Consider the following 19,481-nt stretch of genomic DNA (forward strand, 5'->3'; position numbering starts at 1 on the left):
CATTAGTGTTAAAGATACAGGAGCATGATCGCTGACAGCTATAGGATGAATCTCAGTGTCTGAAATGTCACACAGCAGTGAGCTGCTGACCAAAAAATAATCCAGACGAGAGTAAGAGTGATGAACATGCGAGAAAAAAGTATATTCCTTACTGGTGGGGTGAAGAGAGCGCCATGCATCGCAAAGACCAAAGTCGTTCATATACTGTTTGATTATATTTGTGGACTGCCAATTACGCTGAGTTCCTGTTGTGTTGAGCCTATCCATTTCTTCATTTAGTCCAAGGTTGAGGTCACCGCCAAGAATGAGTGTGCAATCAAGGTGTTCAGAGAGTGCACTAAAAAAACCGTGGAAGAATGAGGGTTCATCAACATTTGGACCATATATACTAACAATACATAGTTTTTTGTTCAATATTGATAGTTTAATAATTAGAAATCTACCCTCTGGATCTATAACTGGATCTATAACTGTATCGAGTACTGTAAAAAAGATTGCTACTCCCCGTTGTCTAGAATTATAACCGGCTGCAAACACGTTAGGAAACTCAGGTGTTTTAAGTTCATTTAAACCTGTGACAGGTTTGTGAGTTTCTTGTAATAAAACAACATCTGCCTGTAGTTTTTTAAGCTGGTTAAATATTTTTAACCTCTTTCCTCTGGTGCCAGCTCCATTTACATTCCATGTGACAAACCTCAGCATGCCCTTAATTGTGCGTGTATGTCTAATGATGTATGCTGGGTGTTTCGTTTAGACAGGTGGAGAGAATATGGAAACATCCCTTGTTTGTAAATAGAAAGAGAAAAAGAAGTGTGGTGAGAGACTCCATAAGTCTGACTATGTGTGTGAATATTCACTAATATGAACAAGCGTGGCTTGCTTATGTGTCCTGCAAGTCTGTGCGTGCTGTGAGGCTGTTGTGAATGTGCTGCCGTTGAGCTGATGTGTTTGCGTGATCGTGGTGTGAAAATATGGAGAAATAGAGGGTGTTGTTTGTAGGTGAGTGGGGAAGTAGGTGACCACAGCAGTGAAAGACAAGAGAAAGAAAGAAACCACATGAACTGTGAGCGACAACAAAAAAAAAAGAGACGAAACGGAAACATTCCAATTAAAGCAATGACGGAGGGTGACGGTGTTATATCTGCTATGACATCCTACTGATGGTCCCACATTACTATCCATTATTAATAGCTCACTGAGGGAAGGCTGTGTTCCATCCTATTTTAAACATGCAGAAGCAACTCCTCTATTAAAAAAAACAGAAATCGTGATCCTAGCTCCACTAGTAATTATCGGCCTATTTTGAAATTGCCATTTTTAAGTAACTTACTAGACAAAATTGTTGAAAATCTGTACAGGTCCCTATTATGTAAATTACACATTCTTGACCATTTTCAGTCTGGCTTTCAAAAGCAGCACTCTACAGAGACCGCTCTCTTTAAAGTCTATAATGATCTATTAATGGCATCTGATGCAGGGAATTGTTCTGTGATCATTTTTCTTGATCTTAGTGCAACCTTCGATACCATCGACCACAAAATCCTACTTAACAGGCTCAAGGTTTTGGCTGGTATATCTGGCTCTGCCCTAGACTGGTTTTCTTCCTATTTATCAGATAGGACCTTTTCTCTTAGGATTGACAGGTTCGCCTCTGACATTGCTGCTCTGACCTGTGGGGTCCCACAGGGTTCAGTTTTAGGTCCATTATTATTTTCTTTTTATATGCTTCCTTTGGCTGGTATCATTCAATCTTTTAGCGACCTGTCTTATCATTTTTATGCTGATGACATTCAGCTGCATATGTCCTTTAAGCCTCATCAACTGGATAGGCTGTCCACCCTAGTCCAGTGTTTAACTCAGGTTTCTGATTCGCTTTCAGGCAACTACCTCATTCTAAATACTAACAAGACCAAGACCATGATCATAGCTCCTCCTGAGCTACATTCTAAAATCAGTCAGGTTCTTGCCTCTTTCTGTCCTTCCGTCAAGTAAAACATTTGAAATCTTGGAGTAATATTTGACACTTCTCTGGCCTTGACTCTCATGTAAAATCGTTGTCTCGTTCCTGTTTCTATCATTTAAGAAACATCTCCAAATTGCAACATATCATCTCTTCAGCTGAGCCAAGGTGTGAAAACGGGTGTGGGTCACAATCAGCCAGGGTTTCAGGTGAGCTCATTGTATGAAAGTTTGGCCCCTAACAACCATAGAAAATATTGCACGGGAGTCAGGGACACACAAACTCACCTGGAGCACACACACAGAGGACAGTCTGCACTTTGTTGTCTTTTTACACTGTAAATAAACGCACTCGCTTCATTTAAAGAGTCTTGCATTTGAGGCCCGTATCCACAGATTTATATTTTTATCATGTTTTTTCTCATAGTTCTTGCTATCAAGGGTGGGGAAACTAGTTATTGGGTTTAAGGAGAATTACTTTTTACATGAATTCAGTTTGGATAGCTTTTGTAGCTCACCTAAATCAGGATATAAAAACTGCATTTTGTACTTTGCTTTCATTGATGATCCAAAACATTTAAGTGTGACAAATACAATGAACAAACAAATCAAAATAACAAACAAAAACACAAAGTCCAAAAGACACCAATGACTTTCACCAAATAGCATTTGACTGTAAATGCTGGCAATTATTAAATTCAGTGAGAACAAACATATTTACTTACACAGCCTTGTTGGAGGCTTTGATCACTGGCAGCAGCCTCAGAAGAGCCTCCTCTGAAGCAGAGTATTTCTTCAGGTCAAACACATCCAGATCTTTTTCTGATGACAGTAAGATGAATACCAGAGCTGACCACTGAGCAGGAGACAGTTGATCTGTGGAGAGACTTCCTGATCTGAGGGACTGTTGGATCTCCTCCACTAGAGAACAATCATTCAGTTCATTCAGACAGTGGAACAGATTGATACTTTTCTCTGAAGACAGATTCTCACTGAGCTTCTTCTTGATGTACTGGACTGTCTCCTGATTGGTCTGTGAGCTACTTCGTGTCTGTGTCAGCAGACCTCGTAGGAGAGTCTGATTGGTCTGCAGGGAAAGACCCAGGAGGAAGCGGAGGAACAAGTCCAGGTGTCCATTTGGACTCTGCAAGGTCTTGTCCACAGCACTCTGGTGGAGAGATTTTAGTCTTGGTGTATTAAATAATTTAGACCACATGGAGGTTGTTTCTTGTTCTTGCAGCAGATCTATTCCAGAGTTGACGAAGGTCAGATGGGCATGAAGAGCAGCCAGAAACTCCTGAACACTCAGATGGATGAAGCAGAACACCTTGTCCTGGTACAATCCGCTCTCCTCTTTAAAAATCTGTGTGAACACTCCTGAGTACACTGAGGCTGCTCTGATATCGATGCCACACTCTGTCAGGTCTGATTCATAGAAGATCAGGTTTCCTTTCTGCAGCTGATCAAAAGCCAGTTTTCCCAGAGACTCAATCATCTTCCTGCTCTCTGGACTCCAGTGTGGATCTGTCTCAGCTCCTCCATCATACTTGACCTTCTTCACTTTGGCCTGAACCACCAGGAAGTGGATGAACATGTCGGTCAAGGTCTTGGGCAGCTGTCCTCCCTCTCTGGTTTCCAGCACATCCTCCAGAACTGTAGCAGTGATCCAGCAGAAGACTGGGATGTGGCACATGATGTGGAGGCTTCGTGATGTCTTGATGTGGGAGATAATCCTGCTGGCCTTTTCCTCATCTCTGAATCTCTTCATGAAGTACTCCTCCTTCTGTGGGTCAGTGAACCCTCTGACCTCTGTCACCATGCCAACACAGTCAGGAGGGATCTGATTGGCTGCTGCAGGCCGTGTGGTTATCCAGAAGTGAGCATATGGAAGAAGATTTCCCCTGATGAAGTTAATCAGCAGGACATCCACCGAGGTGGACTCTGTAATATCAGTCACACTCTCTGTGTTGCTGAAGTCCAAAGGAGGTCGACACTCATCCAGACCATCAAAGATGAACACAACCTGGAAGCCTTCAAAGCTGCAGATTCCTGCTTCTTTGGTTTCAGTAAAGAAGTGATGAACAAGTCCCACCAAGCTGAACTTTTCCTCTTTCAGCACATTCAGCTCTCTGAAAGTGAATGGAAATATGAACTGGATGTCCTGGTTGGCTTTGTCTTCAGCCCAGTCCAGGGTGTATTTCTGTGTTAAGACTGTTTTCCCAATGCCAGCCACTCCCTTTGTCAGCACTGTTCTGATTGGTTCATCTCTTCCATGTGAGGCCTTAAATATGTCTTCTTGTCTGACTGTTGTTTCTGGTCTGTCTGGTTTCCTGGCTGCTGTTTCAATCTGTCTGACTTCATGTTCATCATTGACCTCTGCAGTCCCTCCCTCTGTGATGTAGAGCTCTGTGTAGATCTGATTCAGAAGGGTTGGGTTTCCTGCTTTAGCGATCCCCTCAAACACACACTGGAACTTCTTCTTCAGCTTAGATTTAAGTTTACCCCGACACTTTTGAAGAACCTCTGAATTAAACACAGCAGATAAGATGATTTGTCAGTTTAAACAGTTTCAAGAACTGTTTTTTGATTGTTTATTTTTTTGCATCTTTATGATAACCGAAACCTTAAATCTCATCAGATATTTCAGTCAAATAATCTCACATCAAATTAGGCCTTCTACTCAACCATGTCTTATTTTCATTTTTAAAAAATGGTACAAAGTGTGGATGGGCTTCCATTTTTAGGTATATATGTGTAACCCAAGTAAAAACAGATGCATAAATAGCAAGAGACAAGTGAAGTCTAATAATATGAATAGCAAAGAGATAAATTGATTTATTGAATCTTGTTATTTAGTTAAAGGTCAAAGTTCATGTAAAATGGTTTGAAACATGTTGACGTTGTTTAAAATAAGTAATCATTCTTTTGTTGTGAATTCCTTGGTGGGGGGAGGAGGGTGGCAACATGGCGCCTGTGTTCGGCTTGGCCGCTGTTGCTGCTCCGTGTGTTTGTCGACTGCTTCAATATATTGTTTTTTATCTTGTCATCTCAGCTGTGATATATCATGGTCTATTTGCTACTCGGATCTACAGTTCACATACTTTGTTGACTATCAAAGTATGTTTGGAAAAACACTTTTGACAGCTGGCAGAGCTACCACCAGGCTTTCCCTCCACCGTTTGTCCGCCCTCCTCCCTCTCCCGACTACCTGTACCTGTTCTTAGCTGCAAGCAAAAACCTAGGAGCAAGAACAAGGTTAAGAAGATCGTCTAGAAGGGGCTGTAGGGCTGGTGTGTAGGCTAAAAGGAAACACACCCGACAGAGGGGAATTCTTCTGCTCCATGGTAGAGAACGTCTCCAGTATTTGGTACCAGTCCAATCAAGAAAGTGGAACCGGCTGTTCAAACCCCCACAAGGCTGCCCTCTGGGATTGAAATGATGGGACGAGGCGTGAGTTTCTCAAAATGGGCTCATTGAGTGCAGCACGGATAAGATCTTGGAGAAGCTTATGGCTGCCGTGAATACTCAGAACAAGACCTCTGAGTGCAAACTGGATTACATCTGGAGGGGCTCACTCGGAATAACACCTCTGAGCGCAAACTGGATCACACCTTGGAGAAGCTCACTGCGGTCGTGAGTTCTCAGAATCGGCTCTTTGAGCACAAGAATGACAACATCACAGAGCGTAAGTTTGATACCATCATGGAGAAGCTCACGGCTCTCCAACGGGAGATTGAGAGACCAGTGTACTGTTAGGACAGCTTTGAAATTCATATGAGTTGTTCGCAAAGTAAAAACCACCATCACTTCATGCAGAGACCCCTTCGGCGCCAGCTGCAGTCTCAAGGCTGGAGCTGAACAACAACACCCTGATAATAGACTGTGCTTAGACTGTTCTTCCCATTCTATGCAAGGCCACCTGGGTTGGCTGGAAGACTGTTTACTTAGCCTGGCAGGGCGAAGGACACTGTCTCAGCTGAACTTTGGACACATACACACACACACACACACAGACATATATACACATGCAGATGTACACTCATCCCCCCTCCCCCTCCAAACGCCTTCGACGCTTATTCCCTTCCGATGCTGACGGTGGATCAAGGAGACCAGCGCACAGGCTGCAGGCCCGGATGCACTGTCTACATTGGCTGTCTCTCACCCTTTACCCACCCCTGTTGCTTGTCATGTGTTTCTTTGGTGTATTAAGAGTTTTTTCATGTGGTATGTGCAGAGGTGGGGTTTTTTTCTGTTCTTAAACTGATCTCCCTATTGGAGGTTAGTCTGGGGGAAAGTTGTTTTTTTCTCCTTATCTTTCCTCATGTGGTGCTTTTTCCATGTTATACCTCTCTGACCTGCCTTCCCCATGTGATGTTTGTGTAATGTATGTATGGTCGGAAGGGTAAGACGGCGCTGGCATGGCTGGCAGCCTTAACCCAATTTCCCTCGGGATGAATAAAGTATGATCAATCAATCAATCAATCATTCAATCACGGGCAAACAGAACAATTACCGGGATCGGTGTCATGTCTGGAGATGTGGGAGTTTTCACCTTGGCCTGTCATTCTACAAGACCACAATTCCACAGCTAGAGGTACATTGAGACTAAGTCCTCATTCCAGGTGTCTGCTGTCAATTCCCCGTCAATCAGCTATTGATGACGTCAGCCTGTCACCTCTGCTTCAGATTGCTCTCCTGAATGCTTGCTCCATAGCCTACAAATCATTTGTACTGAATTCACTGTTTCTTACTAAATCTTGGCAGCGGGAGAATGAATCTATCCACCTTAATGAGCTCTGCCCACTCGACTGTCACTTCATTGGGACTCTGTGTTTGGACCGCCCTGGTGGTGGTCTAGTAACCATTCACCAGATCAGTTTCACTTGCAGAGCTATGGACTCTGAGTCTTTCCCTTCCTTTGAGTCAGCTTCTTTAGGTTGGTTCATCAGATATATCTCATTGTACAGGGTGGGCCATTATATGGATACACCATAATAACATGGGAATGGTTGGTGGTATTAAAGTCCTATTTGTGGCACATTAGTATATGTGAGGGGGCAAACTCCTCAAGATGGGTGGTGACCATGGTCGCCATTAAGAAGTCCCCCATCTTGAATACAACTTTTGTTTTTTCAATAGGAAGACGGCCATGTGACACATCAAACTTTTTGGTAATGTCACAAGAAAAACAAACTGGTGTTTGTATTCAAGATTTTACGGACTTTTTATGTTCGATTATTAAACTTGAGAAGGTCTTAATGATTGGGGATTTCAACCTTCACATGGATGATCTTAGCTGTAGCATGGCCTCTGACTTTCTATCCATTAAAGACTCTTTTAATTTTATTCAGCATGTCTCTGGACCCACCCATGTTAAAGGCCACACCTTGGACCTCGTGTTTTCTCTTGACTTAGACATAATTAATGTCTGTGTTAAGGACCTACAAGTGAGTGACCATTCCGGTGTTATTTTTATTCTTAGCTTCCCTCTGTACACACCATCTTCTAATCTCATGTTCCATAAGCGGTTCATAAATCAGGATGTTGCTTTGAAGGCTGCACTGATGCTAATGTTGCTACACAGTGCTTCAACAATCACTGCTTGGAGATTTTAAATTCGGTGGTACCTATGAAATCTGTCATTGCTGCCCCAAAAAGAGCTCGTCCACAGATAAATGATGACGTAAGGAAGGTCAAAAGAATCTGTAGAAAAGTAGAACACCTTAGGAAATCAACTAAACCTAAAGTTCACAGACTCCACCTTAGGGAACTTTGGGTTTCCCTGCATGAAACCATAAAAACAGCCAGATCAGGATATATTTCTCAGTTAATCTTATCAAGCAAGAGAAATTCCAAGGTACTGTTTGACTCCATAAACTCTATTGTTTCCCCCATGGTCCACCCAAGTATCCGTGTCCTCTATATCTGAGACTGATGACTTTCTAAGCTTCTCTGTGGATAAAGTTAATAATGTCTGTATGAGCACTGGTTCTTCAATACCGTCTGTTTGTGTCTCTGGGCCACCTCCCCCTCATTTACTGTCAGTGTTTAACCCAATGATCATGCATTACTTTTCACTCCTGCTGAATAAACGTCACATTCTAAGGACCTATTCATGAGATTGCTCCCTAATTAGACTCCACGTCCCAAGGACCTCAACAGCTCAACAGTCAGGCCGGTGGCTCTGACATCCCAACTGATCAAGACCCTGGAGTGGATGGTCCTGGCACTGCTTCAGCTCCTGGCGAGCTCATGATGATGCCATCGTTCACATCCTATATCATTCCCTCTCTCACCTGGAGACCGCTGGGAACACTGTGAGAATCATATTCTTTGATTTCTCCACTGCCTTTAACACCATTCTTCCCACAGTTCTGAAGGACAAGCTGTAAAACCCAGGAGCGGACCATCACTTCGCTGCATGGATACCACAGTATGTCAGAACTTAGGGCTGTGTATCGGACTGGGTCGTCTGCAGTACCGGGGCCCCACAGGGAACGGTTCTGGCTCCGTTCCTCTTCACCATCTACACTGCAGACTTCTCCCACAACGCCACCCAGTGCTTCCTGCAGAAATTCTCTGATCACTGTACAATAGTCAGCCTCAGGACTGATGGGGACGACAGGGAGTATAGAGAAGTGACCCAAGACTTTGTGGACTGGTGCCAGTAGAACCATCTCAAGATCAACAGTGGAAAAAACCAAGGAGCTGGTGCTAGACTTCCGCAGGCACAAACATCCTCCACTGCAACCACTGAACACCCAAGGTATGGACATTGAGCCTGTAGACAGCTGTGGAGGCTCAGGTCTTTTGGAGTGAAGACCTTGTATGACTCTGTAATGCCCTCAGCTAACTTTTACGGTGTGGTCTGCTGGGGTGGCAGCAATTCTGCATCTCTGCGGGGGACAGAAAGAGACTGAACAGGCTGATCTGGAGGGCCAGCTCTGTTCTAGGATGTTGGACAACATCTGCAACCCAATGCAGAATATTCTGACAGCAATAAGCAGCTCCTTCAGTGGGACATAGAGATTTTGCAGGTCTTACCTTCCAACTGCTGTCGGACTACAACATGGTCTCTGCAGATGACCATGAATGTGCAGACAGACACAAACATCCAATACACCATGATAGCCTTTGCCCAGTCTCCCTTATATGCAATATTATGTGCAATACCAACTGCATTTTTTTTCTTCCTACTATAACAGAGAATTTTATTCTATTTTGTTGGTACTTCATTCTATTGTATTTAGTATGTTATTGTTGTTATATAGTCTGTTATTCTATTTTATCTTATCCTATTGTATTGTGATTACTGCTCTTAAACTTGTTCTTTCTGTTGTGACCCATAAAATTTCCCACGTGTGGGACAAATAAAGATTTATCTTATCTTATCTTACGATTATCTTATCTTAGTCTCTACAGACTAACTAATGAATTCTTACCTTCTGATGAAAGTGATGAAGCTTTCTGTGCTGAGGGACTTCCTGTTGGAGGAAAGTGCACTTTGAATCATGAGCTGGTCTTTTCAAAAATGAAAACCATCATGGCTTCAAAATGATGTAAATATAACATTTCTACATCGTTTCAGGAGAAAAGAAGTCAAAGTCAAAGTCAAATTAAAAAGGTATAAGTTTAAAACATTTCATAAAATACAATTTGTTGTTGTTTCTGCATGCTGCACTGAACTTTTAATGTGTCTTTTTTCTTTTACTAACCTTCTTTCATCTTCTCTAAAATCTGCATCGCTACCTCCATCACATGGTCTGAATACGCCTGCACCATCACGTCTACAGTTTTCAGCCTGTCTGCATTCTCCAGCTGGCACTTATAGATTTTGGGGAATTCACCTCCAGGTTCATACTGCAGGTAAAAGTGAAAAAGCTTCAGCTCCTCCTCTCCCAAATTCTTCAACGTTTCAAGCAGCTGAACTGGTAAGGCCTTCTCCATCTCTGATCTGTAAAACATGCCGACATGTAAATGGTGAGTCTTAACACATCTTTTTACTTATTTAGTATATTTCAGAGTAGATTACAAATTTAATCTGGTTTTTTAGGATTTACTTAGAAGTGACTTTCATGGATGGATTCCTCTGTGATGGGAATGACATATATTTAATGATAAAGAATCAATAATGAATTCTTGTCATGGGATGTGACAAGAACTGACCTAAAAATGTCAAAAGATCATTAAACCTGAGTTGTATTAGAATTAAGTGTGTCATTTAGTTAACAATAACCTATAGTGGTCATAGGTATATTTTATTTAATGTACTTTCACCTGTAACACTGCTGTTAATATATAAATTAAAGAGAAACTCCTGGAATCAAACAAACTGTCAAAAAAACAAAAAAACAAAAAACAAAGAGGGCTTGCAATCTTTAGACAAGTCTATTATAAAAACAAAGACAAAACAAATAAAGAAAATAAAAGGACAAGGTGCCAGACAAAGATAAACACTCAAATTAGTTCTATCAGGAGTTTCATATATACTTGCACAGTTTAACATGAGGTTTCTAAAACTGAACTAGAGTCAGAAATTTGGCACCAAGAAGAAATGTATAGTAATCAAAGTTACAGTATAATTATCTGATGATGGGATAACTAGGTTAGAGCAGACAAACACATGAGGATCAACTTCAACCTAAAGCCACTCAGGGCTGAAAACACATGCTGGAAATGACGCACTCACTCTACAACATCACACTAGTTTCATACAAATCAAAGTCAAACCTACTTTATGCTGTTTTCATATGGTCATTTCAAATGCTCATTGTAATAGAGTGAATTGTTGCCCCCCAGTGGTAAAATGTTACAGGGCTAGTTCTTGGTTGACCAACATATAACAAGGTTCAAGGTTCAAGGTTCTTTATTTGTCACATGCATAGTTATACAAGTATAACACACAGTGAAATGTAGCCTGACACGCTCCTCGACATGTGCAAAAATTGGGGGGGGGGTGTAGAGGAAGAACATTATAAATATATATATATAGTATATACACTGGGTGAATGTGCAGTAGTAGCAGCAAGCAGGTGAATTCTGTACATTAATATGAATAGACATCTGACTATTTTACAGGATAGACAATATAAACATATTTAAAATTAAAGGAATTTGAAATGTACATTGTGCCTTGGTGCCTCGGTGCCCTAACAAAAAAGGTAGTTTGCTAAGAAAACAACAAGTTAGTGTGTGATGTCCTGCTGTTCAATAAAGCACGTATCCACGTCCTTCTGTCCTGATCTTTTCAAAGACCCTAATCCAGAATATCACACTCACTAAACAATTTGTGCTCCTCCATCCAGCAACACCTGAAACAACTGAGTGGAAGTTCCTACCTACACTGTGTTTGAAGCAAAGCACAAAGGAGACATCTGCTGAAGCAGCTGGAGTCCTACAGACACTCAGCCTCTTCATTTCAGAAACACCTCCTACAACATCCATTCTTTACGCTCTGGATGTATCCCAATTCAGGGGCTGCCCTTCAAGGATGCATTTTGTGACTCGGATTAAAAAGATGCATAAATAGTAAAAGATAAGTGAAGTCTAAGAACATAAATATCAAAGAGTAAAATTCATCTATTTAAATTTGTTGTTTGTTAAAAAGATCAAAGTTCAGGTAAAATGATTAAAACACGTTTGCATTGTTTAAAATGAGTTATCTTTCTTTTATTGTGAATTGCTTGTGAGAACTGTAATTTCCTACGGGGATATGGTGTGTGAAGGTAACACAGGGTGGAGAAGGAAAAAGGGAAAAAGGGAGAGAGCGCAAGGAGAGAGGGCGGTGGTGCGCAGTGTTGCCAACTCCCCAGTAAGGAAAATCGCTATTGGCTGTTCTTAAAGTTGCCAAATGACATCATCGCATAATTTCCATAATTGGTCATGCTAATGTAATTGTAACCTACGTTGTTGGAGAGATAAATAACATCGTGGAAGAGACATAAAGTGAGTAAAAAATACCCTAAATGCATTTAGAAATTATTTAGAACTACAAATTAAATTTATTTTAGCAATTATTGTTTTTTTTAACGTCAGAAATCCAACCCTGCACCTTTATCTGGGCTTGGACCGGCAAAAGTGACCCGAAATAGGTGCTCTTTTGGAGTTACTTTCTGTGTGTGTGTTTATGTTTAAACCTTGTGATCCAAAAACAGCATAACAGTAAAAGAAGAACTGACTGCATTACAGTAAGTGCGGAAGCAGCGGCTTCGCTCATGCGCGATTCATTTGCTGTTTGGACTAGTGATGGGATTTCCGGCTCTTTTTAGAGAACCGGCTCAGCTCGGCTCACTAAAAAGATCCGGCTCTTTCGGCTCCCAACCGGCTCTTCAGGTTGTTTTGTTGCTTTAATTAATTTATTATTAACAATAATATAAAATTATGCACAAAAGGAATTACTAATGTGAAAAAAGGTGGTTTTATTTATATATGTTTATATCTAAATATATATAAACATATATATATTTATACCAAAACACATTTCTAGCATGAACTGAACTTCCAAAACAGAGCTACCGTGATCACTTAAATTACACAATTGAAAGCATATGTGTATGGTTTGTGTATTTATACACAAACACTCATGTATATTTAAATAATTAAAAAAAAAATTAATTTACCTGTTACTACCACACACCAAATCTGGTGGTTGGTACTTCCTTGCTTGTTTAGCCTGTAGGTTTTTATGTGCTTTGTCTGTAGGGGCCACCGTAAATATACTTTTATTTATTCAATTCACATAAAATGTAATAAATAAATCATAAAATACAAAAAACAACTATTTACATTTCAACTTTTAACTATTTAAATTTTCAGCTTTTTCCTTTTAAACAAATTCAAAGTGAAAACAACACAAAACACTGCAAACCACAACACAATTAAATATAAATTATAATATGAAAACAAAATATTCTCTGTCATATGGACCTGCATGAATAAACTTTCTGAATCCTTTATCATCCGCAACTGAAAATAGTTGTGGATGATTACTATACCTTTCTAATGTGACGTTGTTGGCCCTGCTCTCTCTCTCTCTCCTGCTCTGTTCCTTTGTGAGAGTGTAACTACCGCCCCTCCCCCCTCTGCCCAGCGCAAAGCACAAGGCTCACATGCAGAGTGAAGCGTAAAAAAAGTGCGAGAGAGTGAGAGGGTGAGAGAAAGAAAAAAAAACACGGCTCCTTATGTCTCGCGTTGTTCACGTCAATGATCCGGCATTAAGAGCCGTTTCGTTCGCGACCGACACATCACTTGTGCTTTCAGTTACAGAAGCAGGTGAAACTTTTAACTGCCTCTAATGTCTGAGATTAAAAATGAATTCAAACCTGCTCTCATTCCACTCGGCGTTGTTGGTCCAGCTCTGAGTCAGTTGCCATGAAATATGGAGCGGCAGATTTGTGCTGTTTGTGCTGGAGATGATCATGTGACAATGAGTTCAGGAAAGTGAAGTAAAACTTTAAAAAAGGAACCAAACACACAGGTATTCATGAGGAAGTTTGGATGAAACAAAAGCAGAAATGCAGTCTGGACTTTAGAAACATGTAGAAATGTTTGTTGTCCTGTTACTGAGAGCAGCATTAAAATTATGTTTCTATTGTAGTGACACTTTAAACTGGTTCCACTGCAGATCACAGAAACACTGTTAGTGGAAGCTGTTTTTAGCTGAGCTGTGTCCTTAATCCAAACTGAAGTGAACAGTTTGCTGCAGAGCAGGAAGCATCTTCATGACAAACTCGTGTTACACTTTAACAGCTCCATGTTTCTTCTTCTACTTGTTTTAACTGAAAACGTTGACTTCCTGTCTCACTACAGTGAATAACTGCTCTTCTTTAATCATTTGTTTGATGCTGATTTTATACATTCATTTAGATTTAATCAGTTCAAAAATGTTTCCATGACATTCATCATTATTTTCTAAATGTCCCACTGACTGCAGCAATAAATAATAAATCAAAGGCTTCACAGTCTGTGGGCCCACTGTGGGTCCTGAATTATTTCCATGAAAAAACCTTTAAAGTGTCTGATAGAAGTTCTACAAGTGAGTCCTCTTGTTCTCACACGTCTGAGCTCCTCACTGAACTTCAGCTTCAGACCAACAAGTCCAAACCTGCTACACTGACAGACAGGAAGGAGTCAGGGCTCCACCTCTGACGGAGAGGGAAGCAGATTTTCACAATAAGAGCACATGTTCCAAGAGGACTTTGATGTATTGTGAGCTGTTGAAGGATGGGATGGACTAATGTTACAACCATTTTAAATTCAAACACTTTCATTTGCCTGAATATCAAGCATCATCACTTACACACTGAGTCACAGTCAGCTGTAAGGATGGGTATTGATAAGATTTTCACGATTCCGATTCCATTTTCGATTCTGTTTAACGATTCGATTCTTTATCGATTCTCTTATCGATTCTTTTTTAAAAAGGAGAACACTAAAGTCGATTAGCTTAGAACTGTGTTTTATATCTTCTCTTTGAACAAGGTAGAAATTTAGGAGTAACATGACCTTACAAACCCAGCAGTGAGATCTTAAGAGATCCAGCCTATGGCTCTTCAATGGGGTGTCACAGGGTCCCCGGGGAAAAATTGTAAATGTAAAATAATAAAATAAATATTCGTCTGTAGCAATAACAAAGTATAACATAAATTGTTCTGTGGCAATTACACAAGAATATCCAGTAATGTCCCTGCCTACAATTAAACACATTCACTTACCGAAAATCGGGGGCATCTGCTGTGGCAAATGGGTGCAAGCCTTTGACCACAAACTGAGTCACTGCTCGGTGACGTTCGTCTATCCTGGCCTGAAAGGAGACGCTACCGGTAGACTGCAGCGAGAACTGCCAGCATCTGAGCCAGACTCTGTCTCTCTCATCATGATCACATGATCACATCATGAGCACAGTAATGGCAGGTTTGTAATAAGACAGATCGCGCTAACATAATATGCACTGTTAGTTGATTATTTACCTGCCGCATTAACGGGAGAGGACGTGCAAACGTTAGCGCTGCTGCTGGGTTGAGATTCACGAGTCCGGAGCGGAATTAAAAACATGACATTCATTTAAGGTCATCGCGTGTTTTGTGAGCAAATGCTTTTGCATATTCGTAGTGTTTCCTCCCTTAAATGAAGTATCTACTTTGCAAGTATTGCAAGTTGCCCTGTTGTCATCCGTTCTCGTAAAGTATAACCAAACTTTTGAGCGTTTGAGCCGCCATGTTTCCTGCCAGGTAAATGACGCTCCGCAACGTGGTGACGTCATTCGGGGCGACTGGAAACGATAAGAGAATCGTTTACAAAAATGGCAACCGATTCCAAGGAATTGAAACAGTGGGAACCGGTTCTCAACAAGAACCGGTTTTCGATACCCATCCCTAGTCAGCTGACTGCTCCTGTAGATGGAGGACAGACGTTTATTATCAGTGAAGACAGCAAAGTTCATAAAGACACAGATGAGGGAGTTTGGTGTGGAAGAACACCTTTGGGATGAAGCAGAGTAAAGGAAAAATAAACATAATAACAGGCTCATAATGATGATGTTATATTTGGAATAAGTGCACATCTAAAGGGCACAAACAGTGCAGCTGTGAACTCTCTCTGCTGTGACTCCATCATCTAAAGACACTGTGGATGTGACACAGAGAGGAAGCTGAGCTTTTCTTCCTGCTCTTTCTCTCGCTTCACTTTCCTGTTAAACTTTGGAAGCACAAATCAAAGACAGTCAGAGGAACTCAGCCAGACCAGCTGCTGCTCCATCTACAGGTGGAGACACCACCCACGTGTCTGTAGGAGAACCAGAGTCACAAAGTAACAGAGTGAAGAGCAGCAGGTGAAGCACAGAGGACACAAAAAGGAAGGAAAGAAGGAAACAAGGTCCATCTGTGTCCTTTCAAACAAGCATCAAGGTTTCATAGCTAATGAACATAAAGCTGTGACCTGGAACCAGCTGGAAACACACAGTTCATACAGAAGTGATTTGATCACCATACATATCAGGAAATCAGTCATTCAGTCTTCATGGATCCACACTGATGACATGCACAGTTACTTCCTGGTGTCACTGGTGTGTCGGGTTCCTGGTGTTCGCCCAGTGTTTGCACTTGTTTCATGTTTATTCACCTGTTCACATTTCCTGCTGTCATGTTTGCTTCCTGTGTGTTATTAGTTCAGTTCTGTTCAGCTGTGCGTCCCTGATCATCATCATCAGCCAGAGTGTTTAAACCCTCAGTGTCTCTCTGCTCAGCGTCATTGTTGATGTTAATGTGCTCGAGTCTATACGTGTGTTCGCTTCAGTCCTTTCAGCTCAGCCAGTCATCCTGTGTTTGTGATGATAAACAGCAGCCTTCACCTCCCTGTGAGTCCTTTCCTCACCCACACAGCAACCACTGACATGATGCGACCACCTGCTTTGGGAACTGTTCCCAGTCGGGCTTGCAAAGCGGCAGCTCTGCTTGGAAGTGTTTCCAGAAGCTGGAGGCCAACAGGAGCTGATTCAAAGCTGCACAGAGCCCATTTACATGCAGCCTAAGTTATGTTTGTGTTGATATAACTGCCACATGTCCCCACATCACATGCAGCCAATCATAAAGTTACTCAGAATAGAGCCTCAAGGATTTTACATTTGCACCATTTCATTCTTGTGATAGTTAAACTGAGTTATTAGGATAAAATCCTTTCAAAGTAGCCAAATAAACCTGCCATAGAAACAGGCATGCATCTGACTGTGTCAGCTGAGTTATTAGTTACAACTCACCCAGCTGTTTCATTGGCTGTGCTCTTACATGTGACCTTGGCTACATTTTTGCTGAGTCGGAGTTTTCTATCAGGTTTCTCCACCCTGAGGTCAGAGGTCAGCTCTGTCTCACACTCAGTACAAACCACCAGCATCACTCAGTCTGCAAGCGTCACATTAGTCGACTGGTAGTGACGGTTGTGCCGATGCAGTGGATTTACCACATGTGAGCTTACTGCAGTATGTTGACACAGATGTGCCTTCAGATCCAGCTGAGCCTGTCTGTGATCAGCACAAGCACCACGAGCAGCCCTCTAACATCACACCTCAGCCTGTGCAATATTCACCTGTTAGTGCTGAGCTGGATCACTAAACTGTTGTCCTACAGACAACTCTGCAAACACATCTGTACATCCTGTCACACATCATTTGCACCTTTGGGTGAACTTTAGCAAAGGTCACGTAACATATTAAAAAACACAAACAGCCGATTGAAAAGCCTGGCTGAGTGATAACACAGAGAGGTTTCAATATGTACACAAGGATCTCCACACAATAACAGCTCCATAAGGTAACTCCCATTCCCAGCAACACACCCACTGTGTTTAAGGTGGACTGGGTAAAGAGTAAGAACAGACAAACAGATGGAGGTGAACGAATGCTCAAACATGTGAGATAAAGGCTCTGTACTTGTGCTGGTAGATGTCTCGGTCTGGGCTGATGTGGTTCTGATGTACAGGTCGTCCCACAGACAGCCGTGCAGGACCGCGTGCCTCATCACTCCAATCCTGTTTGTAATCTACGAGGAAACCAAGAAGGCTCACTGCTCTGTGGAAGCAAATATGTTTTTGAAAGGTGTTGTGATTTCCTCAAACTACCAGTCTTTACATCTTGTACAAGCTCATCACACATTATCAGGAAATGATGCTTTTGTCTTCTTTGAAAGCTGTGATGCTGCTTGGAGACATAAGTACAAAAGTAACGTGTTCAGCAGCTGCAGCTCAGAGCTGGAAGTACAAGTGTGGCAACATGTGGCCAGAGTGGTGACAGAGCTGAACACTAACCTCTGTTATGGTGGATAAATAATGCAGCTGCATTATTAAGGCTCCTCATGGCTGCACAATACATGCATCAGCAAAGGACAAGAATCCCAACTAGGAGTAGAGCCCAACCCGAATACGGTATTCAGAAAAGCAGGAATAACCTGTTTTTTATGAATACTTATTTCGAGCAAATACCTATTAAATATTTGTATTCGGGAACAAGAAAAACTTTATATCAAAAAGCTGAGTTTCCTTATGAGACTGCAGTGCATGACGGGATGAGTGAGTGACACAGGCTGCTGCACACAGCTGAGCGATAACTGGGGTCCAGAGGCATTTTAACTTTAGTAACAAAAACTTTAGTGAAACTTTGAGCAGGAAGGAAACACCCAGAGAGGCGTTTTAGACACTCAGAAGCATCAAAAAGTCCGTGTTGCATTCAGGTGGAACTTGGAAATTCACAAATCTTCAACCAACTCCTTAGTTGATTTATTTCTGCTGGTTTTCCTGTTTGAAACACAAACGTCTTTTATCACTTTGTTGTTCTTCTTCATGCAGCATTTTAATATTTCAGCACTAAACAAATGTTTCTTCAAAGCTAATTTCAACCTGTTGAAGTCATGAATGAAAGTGCAGACTGAGAGTGGATCACATCATGTCTAAGGTGTGTCATGTGACATGTTCAGTATTGTCACACGTGTCTAGATTGTCCCTGATATCATAACTGCTCAAACACTGATGATTATATTTGAAGCATTATTACTGATGGCAGCAAAGTTTGAATGGAGCTCTCTGTCTGTGCTGATTTGTCGCCCTCTGGAGGTCAAAACACAAACTGCATGATGTCACTGTAACCACCACAGTGACAGGAAGTGTTTTTATGACTGAAACACTGAAATGATGCTCAGACGTGTTAAACGCTGCTGCTGTGCTACATTTGTCACTTCCTGCTTTCACTACCATCCATGTCAAAGTGCTGAAGTCATCTGATCACTTTAATGCAGTAAAACAGGAGCTGACGTCACTGATCACATGACTCTGAGGGATTTTTTGAGCACCTCGCTGAATCTGAGCCATGAAGATTTAAGGCTCAGCTCTGAAGGCAAAGCAGGTCTGAGCCTGTGTTAGCAAGCTGTACCTAATAAAGTGGCAGCAAGGACTCAGTCAGTAATGATCAGAGCCAGCAGGGGGCAGCACACAGAGGTGAGGCACTGTCAGAGAAGCAGGCTGACATCAGACTGGTCATATTTCATCATCTATACCTGAAATAATAAACAAGCACACAGCCAGAGGTTCTGTTTCGCTGCAGGGTCTCTTTGTTCTTCACATACGTGTTGAGCCGAGTGTAAATCCTGAGGCTGAGCGGCCTTTGTACACACACACTTCTAAGCAGGGCAAAGCTGTCAGCACAAACAAGAAGTGAAGAAAAATCCAGGCAGCCGGCCTGTGTCTGTCCAACCAGTCAGAGAGCTCTTTACATGCCAAGTTAATGTCAAGGCTAGTTTGCATTGCAGCAGGATTTTTAACATAAAGTTGCAAATCCAGCTGCCAATCCAAATGTTAATCCCTGAGCTAACCTGTGATCAACAGGAAAGGGATTGAAATGAGGAGTGGATTCGCCACTTTAAAAAACTTTTTAAAAATTATTTTTTAACATGGAATTCAAAAATGAATGTACAAATTTATTCTACAATTCATGATTTAATCACAGAATTCTTTATTTCGATGCGCGTGGTTCATTAGGTCCC

The 19,481-nt window shown here is 41.6% G+C and overlaps 1 protein-coding gene across 1 annotated transcript; it reads right to left on the bottom strand.

Moving 5' to 3' along the window:
* Nucleotides 1–2,680: 2,680 nt before the first annotated feature.
* Nucleotides 2,681–9,906, bottom strand: LOC146712630 (protein NLRC3-like). Its single transcript, XM_085452109.1, has 3 exons — nt 9,675–9,906; nt 9,402–9,443; nt 2,681–4,482 (listed from the first exon to the last, which is right to left on the bottom strand). The coding sequence occupies exons 1-3, from the start codon at nt 9,904–9,906 to the stop codon at nt 2,681–2,683; spliced, it is 2,076 nt and encodes a 691-aa protein (XP_085308235.1).
* Nucleotides 9,907–19,481: the final 9,575 nt, after the last annotated feature.

The sequence above is a fragment of the Copadichromis virginalis genome, linkage group LG3, assembly GCF_057382275.1.
Source record: "Copadichromis virginalis isolate Kocher_CV1m ecotype Utaka linkage group LG3, C_Virginalis_male_GT1.1, whole genome shotgun sequence".
Lineage (NCBI taxonomy): Eukaryota > Metazoa > Chordata > Actinopteri > Cichliformes > Cichlidae > Copadichromis > Copadichromis virginalis.

What these genes read in the sequence shown, in the direction of transcription:
- LOC146712630 (XM_085452109.1), bottom strand. Translation starts at nt 9,906, where the DNA reads ATGGAGAAGGCCTTACCAGTTCAGCTGCTTGAAACGTTGAAGAATTTG. An exon ending in TTTAGAGAAGATGAAAGAAG is followed by an intron (nt 9,444 to 9,674) that starts GTTAGTAAAAGA and finishes TTCCTCCAACAG; the next exon opens with GAAGTCCCTCAGCACAGAAA. An exon ending in TTCATCACTTTCATCAGAAG is followed by an intron (nt 4,483 to 9,401) that starts GTAAGAATTCAT and finishes TGTTTAATTCAG; the next exon opens with AGGTTCTTCAAAAGTGTCGG.